At 45.3% G+C, this 18,637-nt stretch overlaps 1 protein-coding gene across 1 annotated transcript in view; it reads right to left on the bottom strand.

The window, feature by feature from the left end:
• The window catches only part of LOC146202396 (O-acyltransferase like protein-like), a 76,425-nt gene that overhangs the window by 33,714 nt on the left and 24,074 nt on the right, over positions 1–18,637 (bottom strand). The window contains exon 2 of the mRNA XM_084584585.1: positions 727–953. Coding sequence (XP_084440711.1) covers positions 727–953 — 227 coding nt within the window. The remainder of the gene's footprint in view (positions 1–726; positions 954–18,637) is intronic.

Here is an 18,637-nt window from a genome sequence, read left to right as displayed (position 1 = left end):
AGTCGTCGGGTTATGTGACGCCACGAGACCACATTACACGGTAGAGTGGCTAGGCGCTGCCAAGCAGGGTTTTGCCTTCAATGGGGATAGGGGAGAGAGAGCGGAATCCAGCTCTTCAGGACCCTTCGATCCCCAGTTAAACACGCTTCTCCTAGCCTCACCGGCAGGTTCTGACGGCTTAACTGAAGAGGGGCCTTATATCTATTGCGGATGGTCTTTCGTATAACATGGTAGCTAACGACTTTATGCTGATAAGTAATGTGGTACTGGGATAACAGATACACGAAATAAGATATTGGTGATTAAGCGAGTAGCGAGGGCATGTACGCAAACGAGGATATCCTGAAATACACCTCCTCCCCCCCCCCCCCTTTTTTTTTTTTTGCGTTGGTTTACACATCTGTTGTGTTTCTTGGAATGCCACTAAGAGGGTGGTCTTCGACGCAAACATAAAGCCACGCGAAACGCCGAAACACCAGGATCGAAGGCCGCGGACTTTTTTTTTTTTTATTTTGACCTTTTGGCACTTCGCCACGTGTGAGGAAACTCGAGAAAGAGCTTGCACGCTCCAACAAACGCTGCCCAAAGTGGGGTCCGCGATCTCTCGGTCGGTCTAGGTCAACGGTCATTGACTCTGCGCAGCCACGATACCCGGTGTAATGCACACAGCCCACAAGGTTACTTCCCCATCCCGTGTGTGCTCTACCATCAGTTTTGTTTACGTGCCTTTGGGTGCCTGAGTAGCGTCGACAGGTGGGCCGAGGCGTCGGTCTCGTTGTTGAACATCTCTTGGACGTTGTGGCCCGACGAGAGGTAGACTGTGCAGTACTTGCCGCGGTAGAGCTCCTGCGTCTTGTACTCGGCCACCAGGTCGAGACACTCGTCGTAGGAGCCGATAGACGCCATGCGTCCCTCGAGCAGGCCCTCTGGAAGCTTTCCGGAAGCATCCATCACTGCGCAACAGAGTAGATGGATTTACCTAGTGCCGTGCCGGGAGCGTAGTTTCAATGCGGAAGATCTGCCACGAACAGTATAGTCCAAAGGAATGCTCCCGTGTGCTGTGCGATGTCAGTGCACGTTAAAGAACCCCAGGTGGTCGAAATTTCCGGAGTCCTTCACTACGGCGTCTCTCATAGCCTGAGTTGCTTTGGGACGTTAAACCCCACAAACCAAACCAAAGGAATGCTTCCATAACAGCTTTAGCTCTAAAACGCGCATTTGCGGTTTGCCTACATAATAACGCAGGATGGGGAGAAATGTGACTTCCATAAAGTTCACCTGCCACGCGGTCGCATGGACCATTCCCAGACTGAAATGGTTTGCTTCTTTTTCCACAAACAAATCCGAGAGTGAGATCAGCATGAAGGTGCTGCGGAGGATTCTGAACAGGGAAGTGGCGAAAACTCCCTACTTTGTTTTCGCCGTTAATGCATAACTATGCGGTGAAGTCTGGTGGTGAAGAAAGCGCTTCGCGCGCCGAAATGAGCCAAAAACAACAGCTCTTCCCTACGTTACCAGGATATTTTCAACAGCCACATGCATGCAGAGTTTTCACTGTGAAGAATCTCAGCTTGTAAAAGTAGTCTTCCAAATGGTATCACGCTGCGAGCGCAGGTCCCCGCGCCACGTTGCCAACGCCGTGTTCGCGTGCGTTCGAAACGCGGTCATTTCCGCGACCGTTCTTTTTCCCCGTTGCTCGCGGTGTCGTCTGGGCTGCGAGCGGAGTTGTTTATGTCGAAAGGAAGCTAGTGATTGAATTAAGCCGCCCGTGGCCCGGTTAGAAGCCCGTGAGCTTCATGGCAGAGTGCGAGTTACTTACTGGCACAGCAACGTGAGTGCCGTATTGCTTCTGCCAGTGACCTTTCCCAATCGGCTTTTCTTTCTTTTTATTATTATTATTATTATTATTTAAACGGCTCCTTCCCCAAAGTAAACTAAGTGCTTAAAAAAGAAATATAGAGGCGGAGAGGAGGCGATCTGCGAACCGCGTTTGCTGCAACAGAGCTGTACAAACAAACAAGCAAACAAACGTGTGACTCACATTCTACTGTGCAAAGAATGAGATTGAAGAAGAATACAATGTGCCATTAAAAAAAGAGAATGGCGGCTGTGCAACGGTGAACAGTATGTGGCAGAAAAACGCGACCTAAATACAACCGATGGAGTGCACGAGCGGAAAAGGCATTGATTGCATGCGAAAGGTGAGCGTGCTGCCTGCACTGTTTACATGCAAGCCCAATGTTGGAAGGGTGAGGGGCCTTGTGACATTATTTGCGACATATACTGTTTCACTCTGCTATTGCCGTTTATGATATGTAATACTGTGCTGATTGTGTAGTTGGACCCTGCTTTTTTATTTTCATCATTTACAGTTACCTGCTCTTAATTCGAGTTTATTCACTGTTCTGTGTATCATACATTTCCCCCTTTAATTTTTGTCTTGAGGGTATAATAAATAAGTAAACTAAAAAAAATTACCCATGATTATGTTACTTCCTAATGGGAAATTTGAGCTCAGCTCATCACCTGTTTCACCTTTTCGATAGATTGAGTCAAAGATTTCGAGCAAGACACGTATGTACAATTACAGACCACTTTTTGTAATTTTTCACTCGTATTCCTTCAAGAAACACTCCCCTAACAGTTCTTGGCTGTCATGAAAGAAGTTTTGTGGTCGGAGAAATGAAGAGAGCAATTGAGTTATCGGGAGGTTGCGGGAGGCAACGCTTGGGTCCATAGGAACGTTGCGCGACGAACAGATAGCAGCGACTGACTGATGCCGCTAGCGAGTGGTGGTGGTGGTGGTGGTGACTATGGTTTAATTTTTGGGGTGGGGATACTGGTCACGTCTTATGTTAGCCATCTTTGTGGCATCACTCTTGGTGAAGTGAAGCGAGTGAGAACGGGACCGGCGTTTCGGCAACCGGAGAGCACTCTCGCCGCCACGCAGGAAGAGGGGGAAAGGGGGGACCCCTCCTCCTCTTTCTGCATGGCGGCGACGGTGTTCTACGCAGTCACATTGTCTTGACTCGCTAGCGGTGACAGCGGCATCAGTCAGTCGCTGCTAGTGCTATCTCCCCCCCCCCCTCCCCCGCCCCTCCAGAAACGGGCGCCAAAGAGCTGCGCTCTAAAAAAACGCACGTGGTCAAGTTCTGACAATGTTAAAAGCACTGCTAGACAGCTGGAGTCACCAAGAAAAATTGAAGAATTGTTTCGAGCGTCGTTTCACATATCTATAACAATTGCTGATGAGAAAGTACTGCTTTACTATATATATATATATATATATATATATATATATATATATATATATATATATATATATATATATATATATATATATATATATATATATATAAAAGTGAAAAATTGCTTCATACTGTTTCCAAGTTTATTTGTAGTCGACGTTTCGGCAGGAGCCCTGCCTTTCTCAAGACTGATGGTACATGATTCTTGTTTGTCTTCTTATAGGGTTGGCCAGAGGTGATACAAACAATATGGGCACACACAGGTGAGTCAGCTGGACACGCACAACACACACATACACACACAGGTGCGGAGAGCAGGCTAGGCCCAATGGGCCATCAACCCAAGGCACCGGCCGCCGCGAGTCATCTGTATACAATACAAGACACAATACAGGCAACCCCGGAACAACCTTGGAAGGAAAAAAAAAAAAAGAAAAGAAAAAAAGAAGACGAAAACAGGTGGGGGAAGGTGTTTGCTGCAGGTGGTGAGAAAATTATTTTTCTTGTTCTCACTAAAAGATGGGAGCGCCCAGCCTGATGAGAAAACCAGGTGGACACTGCTGGTTAGAAGAACCTGACAGCGGCGAGTAAAGTTCGAGCAACTTGCGACGGGAGATGAACCTCAAAGAAAGAATAAAAAAAAAAAAGTGAGTAAATATGTGAGACCGTAGAATGGTGAAATACTTTGAGGTTTTCGCTAACAGATGTGAGGGCCAAGCAAAAGAAGAAAACAGGTGGGGGAACGTGTTTGCTGCAGGTGGTGAGAAAATTATTTTTCTTGTTCTCACTGGGAGCGCCGAGCGTGATGAAAAAACCAGGTGGACATTGCTGGTTAGAAGAATCTGACAGCGGCGAGTAAAGTTCGAGCAACTCGCGACCAGAGATGAACCTCAAAGAAAGATGTCTGCGCAGACATCAAGCTGCGCAACAAGCACAGCGTCAAGTTTTAAGTGGAGAATAGATGGTAACTTTGATTGCGATGCCTCAAACGTTATATATCTCCTAGAATGCGGTGTATGCCGCATGCAGTATATTGGCCAGACAGCTACCCCTCTTCGAATGCGGTTTAATAATCACCGAGCTCATGTCCGCTCTCTGCCCAACCTTCCTTTTTCAAAACATATCAACCAGAAACAGCACTCATTCGACTCAGTCAAACTAACAGTTCTTCAGGGGGGATTCAATAATACACGAGAGCGGGAGCAGCGTGAGTCATACTTTATTTATAAGTTTAGGACAATTAATACTGGGATAAATGAAAACATTGGGGCAATGTCGTCCTTACGAGCCCTGCAAGCTTAATGCTATACATATATATCAATCATTATCCCTTTACAGTTTTTCCTCGTTTTTTTTTTTTTTTTTTCCTCGCTTCTTTGATACCCTCCACATCCCACTTCTCGTAAAAACCTTCTTCATGCTTGGCGCTCACATCTTTTAGCAAAAACCTCAAAGTATTTCACCATTCTACAGTCCCACATCTATTTATTATTATTTTTTTTTCTTCTTATTCTTTCTTTGAGGTTCATCTCTGGTCGCGAGTTGCTCGAACTTTACTCGCCGCTGTCAGATTCTTCTAACCAGCAATGTCCACCTGGTTTTTTCATCACGCTCGGCGCTCCCAGTGAGAACAAGAAAAATAATTTTCTCACCACCTGCAGCAAACACGTTCCCCCACCTGTATTCTTCTTTTGCTTGGCCCTCACATCTGTTAGCGAAAACCTCAAAGTATTTCACCATTCTAAGGTCTCACATATTTACTCACTTTTTTTTTTTTTTTTTTTATTCTTTCTTTGAGCTTCATCTCCCGTCGCAAGTTGCTCGAACTTTACTCGCCGCTGTCAGGTTATTCTAACCAGCAGTGTCCACCTGGTTTTTTCATCACGCTGGGCGCTCCCAGTGAGAACAAGAAAAATAATTTTCTCACCACCTGCAGCAAACACTCCCCCACCTGTTTTCTTCTTTTGCTTAGCCCTCACATCTGTTAGCGAAAACCTCAAAGTATTTCACCATTCTACTGTCCCACATATTTACTTTCATCTCCCGTCGCAAGTTGCTCGAACTTTACTCGCCGCTGTCAGGTTCTTCTAACCAGCAGTGTCCACCTGGTTTTCTCATCACGCTGGGCGCTCCCATCTTTTAGTGAGAACAAGAAAAATAATTTTCTCACCACCTGCAGCAAACACCTTCCCCCACCTGTTTTCGTCTTCTTTTTTTCTTTTCTTTTTTTTTTTTCCTTCCAAGGTTGTTCCGGGGTTGCCTGTATTGTGTCTTGTATTGTATACAGATGACTCGCGGCGGCCGGTGCCTTGGGTTGATGGCCCATTGGGGCTAGCCTGCTCTCCGCACCTGTGTGTGTATGTGTGTGTTGTGCGTGTCCAGCTGACTCACCTGTGTGTGCCCATATTGTTTGTATCACCTCTGGCCAACCCTATAAGAAGACAAACAAGAATCATGTACCATCAGTCTTGAGAAAGGCAGGGCTCCTGCCGAAACGTCGACTACAAATAAACTTGGAAACAGTATGAAGCAATTTTTCACTTTTATGTAACCTCTAGCAACCAAGTACGTCTATTTACTTATGCTATATATATATATATATATATATATATATATATATATATATATATATATATATATATATATATATATATACAGTGCAGTCCACTTATAGCGATATTGAGAAAACCTGAAAATCCGATCATCGTTATATCTGGACCGGCGAAACAAAAAAAAAATTAAAAAAAAAGCACACCCACGTATTTTCCCATGCATGTAGGCTTGCCTACTACTAGCGATGAGTAAATCGGGTTGAATAACGCTAATCACAGCACAGAGCACTCAACACTTTATTACAGTGTACATCAATAGCCATAAAATAACTTAAGCATACTTAAAGAAGTCGGAAATTCGCGCTCTCTTGAGCAGCAGCTGAAGCTTGTCAATCGTTGTGAGCATCGCTTCCAGTAGCGTGTACGCTGGCAGCAGTCCTTATTGCGTGCACGAAACCGATTAGCGGTTTCGTGCACGATACGGCCGCAGCAGCACCCTTTGCGCGGCTGCGAGTGCGATGATAGTGCTCATTTTCTTCCGTTTTCGCCGCATATGTCGAGTTTTCACGTCATTGTCTTCTTAATATTTTATCTTTTATTAAACATTCAGTGAAATTTTGGTGGTAAACACCTACCGGGCGGCGATAAAGCTATCGTTGTATCAGATGTACCGCCGATAATCGATCGTTATATCTGGTTTATTTTTACATGGGGGGGAAAGGGGAAAAATAATAAATCTCAACAATTTGATCGTTGTAAGCAATATATCGCTATATCTGGTATCGATATAAGCGGACTGCACTATATATATATATATATATATATATATATATATATATATATATATATATATATATATATATATATATATATATATATATATATATATATATATAATTCACGAACACGTCAGGCCCCTCGCATATACTCATCGGGCACACTCACTTTTTCGCTTTGAAATCATCCCCAATCGACCATTTGCGGAAAAGCGAGCGCCACCTTTCGTCCAAAATGGGAAGCTTCGCCGGCACTTTTGGTTGGAAAGAGCTTCTCGAACTGGCATGCGCAAGGCAGCGTTCGGCGTTTCGCGTGCGCTTAAATCGTTGTTTTAGTGTTGCTCTTTTGCTGAAAACGTGCATATGCTGAATAAAGAGGATAACATAGAAGGAGAACGATGTAGAGCGCCGACGTTCTGTTTTAGCCAGAATAATGACCACGTATGAGCAATACGTACGTGCAGTTTGCGTCCTAAACTGTTCGCCAGGCGCATTGTGGCCGATGCTTAAAGGAGGAAGGCCATGTCAGGAACTTGAATCTTCATACCACTAATCAGTTTTGATGAGAGTGAGCACAATCCATGAAGACCGCAGTGTTTATGCGACAATGCCATGGTTCGCTGTTGATTCGGGCCACATCGTTTGAACTCACTGCGATTGCGTTGTGGGGTGAGATATTTTGCTTAGAAAGATGTGTATCTCTCTTGTGCAGAATGCTGATACACAAAATTAACGTGTATTGCATGGGCGCTAATGGGCCGACGAGTGTTACAGTGACTTGGGATGCACTGTTTTGTAACACGCGCAAAAGTTTGTCTAGGTTTTCTGATGTAGGGCAAGAGTTAATGCTGACTTCGTCCCTGCAGCTTCTGATGTAGGCCAGGCTGTACTGATTAGTAAGCGATTCATATTTTCTCAACTACGCTCGCGCTCATACGCGAGAGCTTCGCTTACTGACGGACCGCTTCCTGCGTAGGCTGCACTCTGCCGTGCTCCCGCTGTTCAGATATAGCGCACCTTGCTATTGTATTTTTGGATTTACGGTGGATGTTTATACAAGTATACAAAATTCATTTCCCACCGAATCTGTCGATGCAAGAACTCTTATAAAACCAATATGTGTTCATTTGGCAGCAAGCACCAAATACAGCAAGAACGCCCAGCTACTACTGAACGGGTCGGTTGTGCCCAACCGACCCCACGGCTTCGTCTTTCGCGCCTTGTATGTCGTCGTGGTCCTCGTTATATATACGTACCAGTGTCGCTGTTGCATGGCACATGCTTAGCTTAGATAGAAGGCATTCCAGTCAAATGACTGTATTTAGACTGCATGCAATAGTGAACAATGCTGCGTATATTTACTCCTTATTCAAGGCTCAGCGAAACCTGTCAGCATGTAGAAGGGCTGCTGTTGAGTGTTTCTGTGAGGGCACTAGGATGCTTCTTCTTGCACGGGCGTACTCTGCAAGTCGATAGTTCTTGGTAAGGTATAGAACTCACTCCAGCAAAGCTCTACACTACCTTGTCTCAATGCAGAGATGGCCCCTTTTCCGTAAATGGTGTGGCTGTAGCAGGAAACAAAACTCATAACAATAGATTATGGCACCGACATAAAAAAAAAAAAAAAAAAAAGAAAAAAACGGGGGAGAACAAAAGCGGCTCCGCAAGGAAGCAGCGGAAGAGGACACCGAGCACACTGCTTCGTTAGCAGACGACGCGCGCTCAGGGACCAGTCATGAAATATCCAGACAGCCTTTTTTCACGTGTCCGACTTTTTTTTAAATGCGTGATAAGTTTTCCCGAGCCGCGGGCACACACATACGGCGAAAGCGAGACAAGCAACTCAAATCATCCACCGCTATACAGCGCGAGAATGCACAGCTAGGCAGCGCTGGCGCGTCATGTTTTCCAACCAAAACCAAATCGCCCACAGAGGGCGCTAGTTGCGCCTTTGTCGCGCATGCGCAGGAGCTTCTCCGCAAATGGTCCATTCCGCTTTCGTACATTTTGCAGCCAGCGGCATGAAAACAGCGGGGAGGGAAGCAACAACTTGTTGAGTGAATAATTTGTAGAGCTGAGTTAAGACAATATTTGATTGGTTGGATCCCCAGGAATCGTAGGAATGAAGAAGGAAGAGAAACTACGGGACGGTAGAATTCAGTATATATATATATATATATATATATATATATATATATATATATATATATATATATATATATATATATATAGACGAGTTCACCTCACTATTCGCAGGAAGAAACTCGGCGCCATGAGCACATGCAGCTAACCATCTACGCTATTAATTCTTGCAGTTACGGTTTGTTTTTAACCGAACACCCTTTGCAAAGGTGTTCGGTATCTGAAGAATAAAGACTATATTAGAAGTACGTACTACACGTGTCTAAACTGCTATTGCTGCCCTCTTGAGCGAGATCACCATAATGAGAGATGTTTAGACTTTTAACCCCCCCCCCCCCCTTTTTTTTTAGCCCGACAGCTTTAGTACCCGCATGTAGGAAAAAAAAAAAAAGCTGTCGGTCGGTGGCATCGGAAGTTTCAAGCCTCGCAGCCTTAATTTAACAATCATAAGCATACGTCTGGCAGGCTTTTAATGCGAGAGCAATATGGTATTACTCTTGTTGGGCAAAATTGTTCGGTGGCGGCGTCAGCGTCAACCGTTTGAAGCCTCGTAGCCTCAACAAATAACGAGGATGCCTCTGGTATGGCAAGTAATATGGCCGGGTAGAGATTCGTCGGTGGATTACGTAAACGAGTCCGAAGCGAGCATTATTGTCTCCGTCGTTTCTTTACAAAGGCAACGTAATCACGTAGCATGTTGCAGAACGTTAACGCTCACGTGTATATGCCGTATGAATCTCATCTGCAAACGTTTTTTGTATCTCACATAACAAACGTACGATTGTAATTATCGTTTGCAATCCTCTTTTTTTTTTTTTTTCCTGACCCTTTCCCAGTTCGCGAAGGGTTGGTTGCAAGTGCTTAAAATAGGGACGACGTGCCCCTAGCGTCCTCGATACAGACGCGGGAGCTACCGTTCTAGCGAGTTCGTGTGCGTACGGCTCAGTTTTCACACATTTGCTACGCGCTAACAGTTACTCTGGTTTCTTTGGCTTGCTCTTATCATTGTCCTGATTTTTTTCTTTTTTTGTTTTTGTTTTACTATGGAAGGACTATGTGCCCACGTCTGGCTCGCGCTACGACTCCTTTTCGAAACCGGTCGTTGCCTGATGCCCCCTCTTCCATTCCCCCTTCGCTCCCTCCTTTCCTCTAAATGAGCCGAAGCTTCCTCGAGCGGCCGCCCTAGCGTTCCTCGCGCCACTTCGATCGGCGACGCGCGCTTTAGCGGCGCGTAGAAAACGCGCGAAACGCGCGCAGATATACAGGCTGCCCGAACTTTCCAGGTCGCGAGTTCGCACAACACGGTCACCGCACAAAGCGTCCAGAGCCCGCCCGCAGTTTGCTGTCTATGCATTATGGCAGCTGTCAGGTTGTTTCAGTGCCCTCGCTCTAGTCACCCTGCGACTGCTAAGCGGCAGACATTCCAGTGAGCGCACTGAGTCTTGTTCCTTGAAATGCGCCTCACTACATTGCTTCTTCGGTACGACGAAGCTTTATGTTGGCTCCAAGGGATGCTTTTGGCGCGAGATGAAGTAATTTTGACCAGGACAAAACGTTCTGGGCGGTACTTCGAACGAGGCAGCTCTCCAGGGTTTCGGGGCTGCAGCACGCAAACTTGACACTTAAGTATATTGCGTGAGGACTTCGTTGTGGAATATTATACGAACGGTTGCGTAAATGCAAAAGCTCTGATACATTGATGCTTCACGGGTTCACCTTAAGACGAGCTGGTGCTGTCATTATGAAACGCCTTTGATTGCCAGTATTTCCTTCTTTAAGACAACACAATGCCGGCAGCTAGTATAGAGGTGCTGCAGTGGAGGACCGGCAACGAAGTCACGATCCTGTTCGACTGAAATGCGTCGTGCGCGCCCGATCGTCTGCCTCCTGACAATCGTAACGGTGGGGGCGGCATCTTGAATGCTCTTCCCCGTAGAGCCGTTATCCGTCCGCAAAGCGTATGATCCCGCGAGCGCTTGCGGAAGATCCGTCTCATGTGATCATGTGATTGCGTTGTGTCGCTCTCCATACGTCTGTTCAGACACGAGCACGATTTGTGGATCAGGCCCCATTTCCGCTTTCTCTGTTTCCTCTTCCCAAACGTACTCACGATTGAGGAAAGCGCCCCACTGATTGCCGAACGCTCCCTGGCTTAGTTCATTGCACTGTACAGGTGGCGGCGTTAGCCAAAAGCGCGTTCCATCGTGCAGTCTTTCTAAATATTATATATTATGCGCCGATAAAGTTATCAATGTAACTAACGTACGGTTTACAAATTATCCACTGCAGCGTGAGAATTAGAAAAACGTTGCGAAATACGAACCTTGGGTTTCAGCTGTGATAGCGGCGATATTTTTGTTTCGATCGACTGCCGTTCTATAGGTTTGATTCGCTTCCTTTCTTGGTCTAGCAATTTTGTTGCCTCTGCTTTTCCATCTCACTTCAAGCACCAACAACCTACCTAAGGTTCATTGATCCAGCATAATCGAAGGTGATTCAAATATTTGAAAAAGAAAAAAATGCTAACTGTGTACACATTGCAGAGAAGACTGTCAGCACGTTGAAAATGGTGCAGTGCAGTGGTACTCTTGATTGCGTGAGATGGATGAGCCAAGGTACTTTGAGAGAATACAGTGTTACCTTAATATTAATTCTATAAAGTCAGCCGAGATTCAACACTCTTATCTTCTGCTACGATCCGTAGCGCGCTCTGGACGTTTCGCTTCACTCACTCATCAGGGATTACACTTGTGCTTTTGTCGTCGCTATCATCATCATCATCATCATCATCATGATCACATCACAGCGAAATCCGGTTCCCATCATCGCCCATGCCTATTTTGCCTTTTACCCTCGTCAGTATTCTTCGGCCATCGTTGTTTTATCAGCAGAGTGATATTTTCGTTACACTTATCCAATCTGTGTTATTAATATCTGTCTTCTGCTCCAAGAAGAAGATGATGATGATGCTAATGTTCGAGGTTATTGCATCTTGAAAGAAGCGAAAGCCCAGACTCTGGTAACCTGCTGAAGCTGCGCAGCGTTGCAACGAGCGGTGGGATGGTGCTCCTTCTGCCCAATGTCGGTAACAGCGAGACGACTGAAGGTCAGAAAGCTTGTCCGTGTTATTTGGTGATGGTTGTGACATACGAACTCGTTGCGTATACTGTATGTTTTACGGATCCCTGCCTTAATCTACGCCATTGCTACGCATGTTTTCTTAGGCTACTTGAAAGGGGAAGCTAAGACAGGCCGCTCAGCAAGGAAAAACAAGAGTTTTATAAAAGCCCAGGTGTCGTTAAGAACGGACATTTTTTTCCCTTTAACGAATAGCTCGTTTATTTAACGGTGCAAATCTAAAATGGTTGCAAAAATGCACACGAAGTTAGAGAAAATGGAAAGCTGCTCTGGGCGCGGACGAATCTACAAAAATAAGAAAGAAAAAAGCAACACGGCGCTCAACGCATGAGCAACATTAACCGCCGACCTGCCGAGGTATGAAATAATGGCGGCGGAAGTTGCTGTAACAAGGCGCTCGCGTGGCAGAAAGAAACGAGACTACTGATGCAACCGCTATACTCTAATTACGCTAAACATGCGGCCTTTGTGAAAAACATTGCATTACATTGAAACTAAGATCAAATGCGGAACGCCGTGGTCTAAAAGGGTGCACGCAATCACTTTTTCGTCATTGGCTTTCAGCGAACTGCCAAGCTCAGTCGCTGACTGCTGGTAGTCTACAGCAGAACAGTCCTGTCAACAAGCCCTGAGTGCCAACGCTGGCTAACAGAACGGAAAAGCATGCTGGAGAAAAGAAGAGAAAATGGACAGATACAGCAAGTAGTTCGTATGCTCTATGAACGAGAGAGCTGTTGCGCAAGAAAATTAAAAAGATATGAAGAATGGTCGTTTATTCTTTTGCTGCACTCATGTCCTTGCCTATCAGAAGCTTTGAGCCGGGTGGACATAATACTGTGGCTGTCGTCAAACCTTCTGTTTATTACGGTCCCTACCATTCCTGCGCTCTAGACAAGAAAACTGGCTGACTGCCCATCGCGTTTTCTAACAGTTCGAAAGAGCGCCACACGAGCGACAGAAGTCGTATCGTAAGCGCGATGCGGCCCACGTAATATACCAATGGAAGCGCGAGCTACGTGTTGCATACAGAAGCTCAAAGACAACGAACGCATCCTTAGCCTTCCGATTGAGCGTTCGGACCCATTTCCTCAAGTATAGACCACCATGACCTGATAACGAAAGAGGCTGCTCCTCCTTGTTGCTCAGACCATGCCTTTCAAAGTGAGCGATCGACATTTCTAATCCCATTTCATTTCACCCTCTGCATCTGTGCCTTTCAGAGCGAGACCTTTTTGCTCGTGCATGTCGAAATAACACTGACTATAGCCGCCACCTTCTCAAGAGGTAATTTTTCTCGCTTTTCTCGTTGGCGACACACGCTTGGGTGCACTTCGAGTAGACACTGTGTACCCTCGCGGTTGCGTGCATCTTGCGTAGATGTTTTCGCGGGATTGTTTCGCGCAGGGCGCCCTTCCATTACGTATGGGCAGTCGGCCATGCAGTTCGCGTGGCTCTTCTTTTGGCTATACGCTCTGATATTTAAGGCAAGGCGGCGCCTGTGAAGCCTTTCCAAGGAATAAAGAAATTTTGTTACAGCAGGCACGAAGGGACGCACCAAAACAAAAAAAAAAAAAAAAAACGCACCAGCGCTGCTGTCTGTGTCCTCCTGTGCTTGCTTCGTACTTGCTGTTTTTTGTGCCTCTCACCTCTGTTGGAGCCGACTGGCCCAAGCTGCTGCTTCAGAGAAAAGCCGCTCAAGCACAGAAAATGCGAGCAGCGTGTTCCTAACTGGCTCGCTGATATAACTATGTTCCTCTATTTAAAAATGAGTGAACTTCACTCCTTTTAAAAGAGCGTGTTTATTTCCCCTTTTTTTAGGGAAAATACTCTTTTACTCTGCAATGAACATACTTATATCTTCTTGTAACAAGTGTGGTTTAGGCGATGTTTACTTGGGCTAACGTGTTCAGATGAATACGTTCTTAATAGCCATTTCGGTTGTCGGTCACTGAGTTTCAAGACTCGGCTTTAGCTGCAGAAGAGCACAAGGTGCGAAAGCGCGATCTGTAAGACTGGTATTAGCGTAGTGCTTCGTCTTTAAGTTGTTTATGTCTACTTTTGCGTCTGGCTACTCTAATATCTTGTGCGGACGTAGTCACTTAGAAAACTCGTTCCTTTGTCACACTTTTTTCTTAGCAGATACTTGTGTAGTATTCACCGAATACTGCTCGAAGTCTCCTCCAGGGGGACGCACCAGCCTCTCTTCAACGAGCATGCGTACTGCCGTTAACTCTCTTGCTGCCCGCATGACACGGATACCTGACTTCGTTCGGGTCGTTAGCCCCGTTGTTTGCAACTGCGCTCATTGCAAGCTTTCTCTGAAATCCCTTTACTGTCAGCGCGCACTTTTTTTTCTTCCTTACTCTTTTCCTTCTGCTGGAAATGCGTTCTGGAGAGAGAAAAAAAAAAAAGTAGGAATGACGTGATGGAACTTAGGAAGTAAAGCTATTACCTGCCGTTTAGGATACTTGCGAAAAAAAGATAAAACCTTTGTCAAAGTCACGCTGCGCCGAGACCTGCTATGCCTCGAAACAGTCCTTTGTTACTCCTTGGAGAGGGCAGGCGCCTTATTAACAATGTCGTCACCAACATCTTTTTTTCTAAACGCGCAGAAGAGCTCCCAAAATTAAATGTACAATGTTTGAGCTTTACCGCTTCTTTCAACATCGTTTTGGAGTGTCAAGGCTGTTAGGAGCTACGCACGAGGGAGTTTATGGAACCGCCTATTGCGGTACACACTTGGCGTTGTAAGTCTACCGATATTCACAGCAAAACTAAACAACTTGACCATTGTTCGGTTAGCACAAAGATCTCGAATTTATTATTTTTATTGAAAAACGAGCAGTATGCCAGATGGCAGGCGCTGCGACGAAATCAGCATCCGCCTGTAGACCACCGTGACAACGCTATGGGCAGTGCACATAGAAGGTATTCATGTGTAATGAAGTAAGTTTCTTAATCAGTTCTTTCTAAATCGATTCGAGTTTTCGCGAGCATCTTCGCAATTACCCTTCGTGGGAATCCGGTTCCCATTACTAACTTGAGTGGCGGCATGGTATTAAAGGCTCCTTGGTAAAAAAAAAAAAAAAAAGGAGGGGAAAAAAGGAAAAAGGGAAACGTTGAATGCCCTATATTACACCATTGGCAAGCTTCAAAATACTTCACGACTAGTAATCAGCAGCTGAAATGACTTACTGTACTTTGAAAATGATATTTGGCTACCATACTGTAGCCCAATACGACACCACGGTCTGGATGACGTGAAAGCTAACCACTGATCAATTGCCAAGGCGTTTCTAGCTTCACATGACGTATGCGATACAAACTGAAGCAAACAAGTGCACTGCTGTATGGAAACGTCATTTCCCTTTTCAGCTGCGTGGTAATAAAGGCTGGAGATTGCTTAGAAATTTAGAGGTGTACGAATTTAGTAGTGTTTCGAAACAGAATCGAATAGGAATAATGTTGTTTCAAAACCGAATCGAGTACAAATAGAATACAAATACACGAACGGATTCTGTGCTCATGCGGACCAAACTTGCAGCACGCTCTGCAAAGTCGGAGTGGGCAGTTTTTGAAAGAGTCGTGGAAGGGAACTACGGCGTGCTCAATTCGAACTTTAAGAGCGTTAGATCTTACTTTTCACGTTTGGCGATTTTGCGTCGGTTTGTCCGGGTCTGTCATGTGACCATTAAGGGTTTCAGTTAGAATTTCTTTAAGTCCATCCTAGCCGCCTAGGATGGCGGCCACCCTAAGGTCCACCCTAGGTCACGTGATGCCATCTAAGATGGCGCCACCCTAAGGCCCACCCTAGATCGCGTAGTGCCACCCAAGATGGCGGAAACCGTAAGGCCCACCCTAGGTCCCGTGATGCTACCAAAGGTGGCGATATATTTGGTGATCACGTGACGCTTATGTCATCATTCAAGATGGTGGCATTGTTTAGGATTCGGAATTCAAGATAACGGCCTAATTTAGAACCACGTGGCAATGATGTTATAATTGAAGATGGCGGCCCCCAACTTTGGTATGGGAGGGCAAGGTGCAGAAATGAAATATGTGATTCCACTTTTGGCCGTTTTTTTTTTTTTTTTTTTTGCTTTTCTCGATATGAGGAACTTGGGTCCAGTAAGTTAGGGAGCATCTTTAACGTGTTGACGCTAATGGCTTATTGCGTTTGGCGCATCATAGCCACAGTCGCTTATGCGGAAAAAACAACAACAAAAAAACGATAACTATAGCTTAATGGCTTGGGAGGTAAAATATAAAATAATATTTCTGCATATAGTACCGCATGTGTAATAAAAGCGAGCGCGTTGTCTCTGAGGCAATTCGGCTGCGTGGTGAAGCGTATATATGTTGCGGCATAAACTGGAAGGACACTCCAGCAGCAAGCAGTCACCACTTTTGGAGGAAAAGATTGCAGTACGACATAGTGGGAGCCAGCCTGTTTCCTGTAGTGAAGATCGCGTGCTTATTGGCAGGTGCTGGCATAAAAGTAGGGAAGACGACCATATTACTGACCTCAGTTTCTTTTGTGGTTGCTCGTCGGTCAACAATGCAGTCGAATTCGCCCGAAAGATGCGAACGTAGTCGCGAAGCCTAAGTCAAATGCCACACCACAAATCTGCGGCATAAAAATCACGTATTTTGTTGCAGCTGTGTAATCCAAGTTTATTTTAAAGCCGAAACAATCTCGCCACCGTCAGAACCTCTGCCCCTAAGCCTGTGATAAAATTTCTGCACGCCGCGACTTTAGGGTAGCCCCATTAATAATACATAATATCCAAGCCGAGACCTTACAGTGGCGCCGCCGAGAATGTGCAGTGTCAAAGGCTCAACGGTGATATATTAAATATACCATATTATAGACCTCGGGAGTTGCCAGTTCCACATTTCTCTCCATCCTTTAGTGCGGCCGGTGTGAATGGGTGTGAATGTGTCATAAGCTTCCTCACCTATAGAGTGGAAGTTACGGGAACTCCTGCCTCACATATAGAGCGGAACTTACGGGATCTCCCCGTTCCTCTGAGCATGCTTCGGCATGATGTTCGGGGCAGCGACCGCGCGTCCTTGACGCAACCACAGCGCAAACAGCCGAGAGTATAAAAAGGCATACCGCAGCACGCTCGCGGCAGTGCGCTCTGGGAAGATTCAGTCTTCCGGGTTTCTCTCGCGGCCGCTCTAGGAAAGTGTCTTGTTTTTCATCGAGTCCGCTATCAACTCACCGTTTCCCATCAGTACGGCTGCCTCTGTGACTTCGACGCCTCATCTAACAAGAAAGCCGTAAGAATTTTTTTTTTTTTTTTGCCACAGACTGTCGGTTAATTGAATGTTATTTTCGTCCTTGTTTAACCTTAATCTGACTTAGTAACTTTACGCTGTGTTTTCTGTGTAACTCTTGCTCCCTACTTTTTTATATCAGGAATACTTGCTTTGATATCTGTATAGTCTTCTTTTATCGCAGTGTTTTGCTCATAGTCGGGTTTTTCCTCTTGTCATTTACCGAGTTGTCTTTTATCACTACCGTGTTGTGGCGTTTTATTCTTTTATTGTGCTCTATAATTATGTAGTGTAATTTGGATTACTATGTACTATCTATAAACATATATTCAATTGTTTGTAAAAGAAAGTGACTTTCTTGAACTTATTCCTCAATCACACACCGACACACGTACTTCACGGGTTGACCGGCCTAACTTTTAACTTTGTTCTCAAACCTCATAGAGGGAGGACGGGTAACCGTAAAAGGGATCCCACGCCTCTGTTGACCGTAAAGGCGACGGGGGGAGGGGGGGGGGGGAGCTTCTGACAGAATGTGAAAACTCGAGCGTGCCTAAGGCAATTTGAGGAGTACCTTGCAAAACAAAAAAAAAATAAATAAAATAACGCCATTAATTACCTTAACGTTCGTACGTACATGAAAAATAAACATAAAAAGAAAGGAGCTCGCCAAGAAAGGGATTTACTGTTATACGAAATCAGAGAGTTTTGGCATTCAGACAACTTGAAACCTTTTTTTTTTTTAAATCTCGATTTTCTCTCGCGAACGAGCGCGATACGCCAGCGGTGAGAAATTATATTGCTTCCAAGATTTTGATCTGCAAATGGGCACTTTGTTCCCTATGAGTAAGGAAGCTCCTATTTCATTATTTTTAATCATTTAATACTTAATGCGTAAGCATTAGGATAAGTGGCTATGTTTGAGGAGTTTGTCACCAGAACTTTGTCGGCAGGATTGCGTTGAAGTGAGGGGTGATAGGAAAAAGCAAATTGTTGTAGTCAATAGAGGATGACAAAATGTCGCCAGGGAAAAATGTTTTGCGTGTGGAGTCATTAGTTAGTTAATTAGAACCTAGTTAAGACAGTCGGATGTCGAAATACGCAACCGGAGTGATGACGACGACCAAAGTGATCACGTGATACCTCACTTCCGTTCACGTCACCTGTGAACACGTCGGAAAAGTGACAGAGTTATGTGGACATCAATATGTGACGTCATTGTGTTCTGAGAGCGCTGCAGGATCTGCAGTGGAGAAATGCGAAAGCCTGAGCGTTGCCGCTGCACACGGTACACCGCGCAGCCCTTGTCGAACACAACCAGCGTTCTGTTGAATGCATCGAAGTTCACCGGCATTCTATAATTGGTTTACAGGAAAGGAAAGGCGCAGTATCTGTCACTCGCGGAATCTCGCTGACTCATCCGGCGGGCAAATCTCACCGAAGCGATATTTTCACTATGAACCTAGAAAGGTTTTTTGCCTTCATAAAAAAAAAAAGA

The sequence above is a fragment of the Amblyomma maculatum genome, chromosome 1 (genome assembly GCF_055883805.1).
Source record: "Amblyomma maculatum isolate TAMU_Amacu chromosome 1, ASM5588380v1, whole genome shotgun sequence".
Taxonomy (NCBI): domain Eukaryota; kingdom Metazoa; phylum Arthropoda; class Arachnida; order Ixodida; family Ixodidae; genus Amblyomma; species Amblyomma maculatum.
This window is presented reverse-complemented; position numbering and strand designations above follow the sequence as displayed.